Raw genomic sequence first — 3,094 nt, forward strand, 5'->3', positions numbered from 1 at the left:
TTTGACAGAGACCACAAGTAGGCAGAGAGAGAGGAGGAAGCAGGCTCCCTGCTGAGCAGAGAGCCCGATGCGGGGCTCGATCCCAGGACCCTGAGATCATGACCTGAGCCGAAGGCAGAGGCTTTAACCCACTGAGCCACCCAGGTGTCCCTTCTCCAGTGTTTTTAAGGAGGCTTCCTGACGCAGGTTTCTGGTGGCGGGAACTGAAAGTTCCAACCCCCAATTCCTTGGTTGGTTCCCCTGGCAACCTGGCCCCAGACCCTAGGTGAACAGAGGGCTTTCCCAAAGTCACTCATTAGCATAACAAAAGACACCTTTATCATTCTCAACACTTAGGAAATTCCAAGGGTTTTCTGGCACTGGAGCTCTGGTGCCAGAAATGAAGACAAAGACCCAATAGATACTTATTATAAGGCGCTATACTGCAGAGATACACAAAGAAAAAAGAAAGCATTTTTATTAGATCTGGGTCAGGAGGGGCAATAATTAGGGGTGCACCCACTGAACCCCAAAAAAGGTCTCATCAGCGTTTGGGGATGGCAGCAGGGGCAGGGTTAGGTTGGTGCAGAGCGTGTCCCCGTGGGCCAGTGGTGTTAGGCGCTGAGAGGTGACCACACAGCCTTCGTGAAAGTTGAGACGCAGCAGGCTGATGCTGTGGGCTGCCGGGGAGCAGATGCCCACCGTCAGGGTGGCCCTGTGGCGCGTGGTGGCCCACAGGGAGGACGAGCAGTTGGCCAGTGTCACTTGGATGTGCAGCCTATAGATGCCACTGCGTCGCACACGCAGCTGCCCGTTGTCCAGCTCGGGGCCGTGCACGAAGGAGCGGCCCAGGGCGGGGCCTCCCAGCCAGCGTAACCTGCCATCTCGTTGCCGACCTAGAGGCAGAGTGGCGGGGAGGTGGGGGGTCGGTGGTTTAGGGAAGGAGCGCTACAGCCCAGGTGTCCAAGATTCCTGGTTTGAGACCTAACGCCCAAGGTCATGGTATTGGGTGGGGCCTCTGGTGGTGGAGGGGGGGGATGAGATCTTGGGGTAGCGCCCTCCCATCTACCGTATTCTGTCCCAGCCGCCAGAATGGAAAGGGCCAGAGAAGAAAAAGAGGAACAGGGTTTCCTTCCATTACCAAATGCAATGAACACAGCATTCGAGCCTCTGGGGTTGAGCGGGGAAAGGCCCCACCGTGGGGAGGGTTAGAGAGAGCCCAGGAGGGGAATGGCTTCCCCACTTCCCCAGAGGCCACCAACTGGCGGCTCCGTCCATCACCGCCTCCACGTCTTTGAGCTAAGGCCACCTTCTCAGGGACGCTGCTCCTGAGGATCTCACTTTTGCCCGTGGCAAAACGAACCCTGGCAGGCCCCAATCCCGTGCCCTGCTTTATTTTTCTGTAAAACATATGAGAGGCGGGTTGGACCCTGCACGGCAGCTGCGTGTTTTATGCATTCGTTCATTTACTGTCTGAGCCCATGCGGACGAGGCCAAGCACAGCCCTCTTCCCTGCTGGGGCCCCGGCTCACAGCAGCTGCCCAGTTAAGGTCTGTGGGGTGGATGAAGGAATCTGGCAACCGACCGTGACCGTGATGGGCCCTGGTTTAGTTCTCCCAAGGCAGAGGATAAAGTGCAAGGGCCTGAGAAGGTACAGGAGCAGAGAGCCAGAAACACTGCCCTACTTTGCTTCTTTTTCCCTTTCTCCTGTTCTTTCTCTTTCTGTCTCTCCATCTCGATTTCTCTTGTTTTCTCCCTCTCTCTTTCTGCCTCCCCCACATGCACCAGGGGTTACCTGTGTAGTTCAGCTGGAGCTCAGCCATATCCCACTGGAAGGAAAGAAGAGAAAACCGGTGGGCACATCAGCATCAAGGCTTTAAGGTCCCCCCAAATGAAGACCTCTCTTTCCTCTGGTGGTCCTCCTACCCACTTCTCAACACGTTGGACCGAGTTGTGACTTTTTTAAAAAGAGCTTTTAAAGAGGAAGTAGGTTTGAACTGCCTACACCTGCTGTCTCTCCGCGGCGAAGTGCCGCCCCCCCTGCGCTGCCCCCAAAGGGGGTCCCTGTGGTGGGTGTCCGGGGTTTCCAGAAGAGCGCGCTGTGGGTCGCTTGCCCTTGGAGGTCCCGAGCCCACCCCCTCCCGGCTTTGTGAAGCCCCCAGCAGCTTCTGAGTCAGCCTGCTGGGGGAACACCAAAGACGAGTCATTTTTCCGTGCCCACACCGGATGCCCCTTTCTCAGCTGCAACCTCCGCACTCCGGGATCCCCACCCGGGATTTACCTCCCGGGCTCAACCGACATTCCCGACCTCCTCCCGCGCCCGAAGCCCAGACATTCAGAGAAGCCATGCCCTGTCTGCCGGCTCGGTCTCTGTTCTTCCCCAACCAGAAGGACTCGTCTCCATCTCATTCCGATTTTTTTTTTCTTTTTCCCCCGGCGTTCTGTCTCTCAGTCTGCGCCCGGCTCTGCCCGATCGCATTCTCTTCCCGGCTGTCCCCCTCCCCTTGCGCCCCCACGAGCCTCCCCCTCCCGGAGGTCCCCACGCTCCACGGAGCAGGTGGCAGGTTTGCATCTCTCCACCTTCCTTTTCGACTTACCCCAGGTGACTCGAGCTGCCGCTGCTGCGCAGGGCGCTGGCACAAGAAGCAGTATACCACAGCGATCACGCCGGCCAGGATGAAGACCGGCAGAGCAACCCTCTGGATGGACGCCCAGAGCAGGCGGGGCACCGGGCAGCCAGAACCCTCCTCTGCCATCATGGTCCTCAGCCGGAGCTGCATCGGCCCTGCCTCGGCTGGCGCGCGCTGGCGAGCCGCCCAGCAGCGGCGAGGACAGGAAGCGACAGCCCTCCCTCAGCCCTGAGGCCCCTGCCTGCCCAAACCTGCCTGGGACCCGCCCCAACGCACTCTGGGGATGTCCGGCAAAGGGGAGGGATTTGAGCTGTTCACCCAGCAGGGAAATCCCGCCCTCCCCCCACCCCCCCCAGCTTCTGCCCATCCTCGGCTCCTACCGGGGTGGTGCGCCAGGGATCGAAGGGCTGCCTCGGCCCCTCAGACTTCCTATTTGGCTCCTGACCCTTGTCTTTCTGGTATTCATTCATTCATTCATTCACTCA

At 59.0% G+C, this 3,094-nt stretch overlaps 1 protein-coding gene across 1 annotated transcript; it reads right to left on the bottom strand.

Moving 5' to 3' along the window:
• Positions 1 to 431: 431 nt before the first annotated feature.
• On the bottom strand, positions 432 to 3,094 carry CD70 (CD70 molecule). The gene is made up of 4 exons (XM_059387688.1): positions 2,990 to 3,094; positions 2,577 to 2,783; positions 1,775 to 1,808; positions 432 to 875 (listed from the first exon to the last, which is right to left on the bottom strand). The coding sequence occupies exons 1-4, from the start codon at positions 3,077 to 3,079 to the stop codon at positions 487 to 489; spliced, it is 720 nt and encodes a 239-aa protein (XP_059243671.1). The 5' UTR covers positions 3,080 to 3,094; the 3' UTR covers positions 432 to 486.

Source organism: Mustela nigripes, chromosome 2 (assembly GCF_022355385.1).
Source record: "Mustela nigripes isolate SB6536 chromosome 2, MUSNIG.SB6536, whole genome shotgun sequence".
Classification (NCBI taxonomy): domain Eukaryota; kingdom Metazoa; phylum Chordata; class Mammalia; order Carnivora; family Mustelidae; genus Mustela; species Mustela nigripes.

What these genes read in the sequence shown, in the direction of transcription:
- CD70 (XM_059387688.1), bottom strand. Translation starts at nt 3,079, where the DNA reads ATGAATGAATACCAGAAAGACAAGGGTCAGGAGCCAAATAGGAAGTCT. An exon ending in ATCCCTGGCGCACCACCCCG is followed by an intron (nt 2,784 to 2,989) that starts GTAGGAGCCGAG and finishes GCGGCTCGCCAG; the next exon opens with CGCGCGCCAGCCGAGGCAGG. An exon ending in GGCAGCTCGAGTCACCTGGG is followed by an intron (nt 1,809 to 2,576) that starts GTAAGTCGAAAA and finishes CTTTCCTTCCAG; the next exon opens with TGGGATATGGCTGAGCTCCA.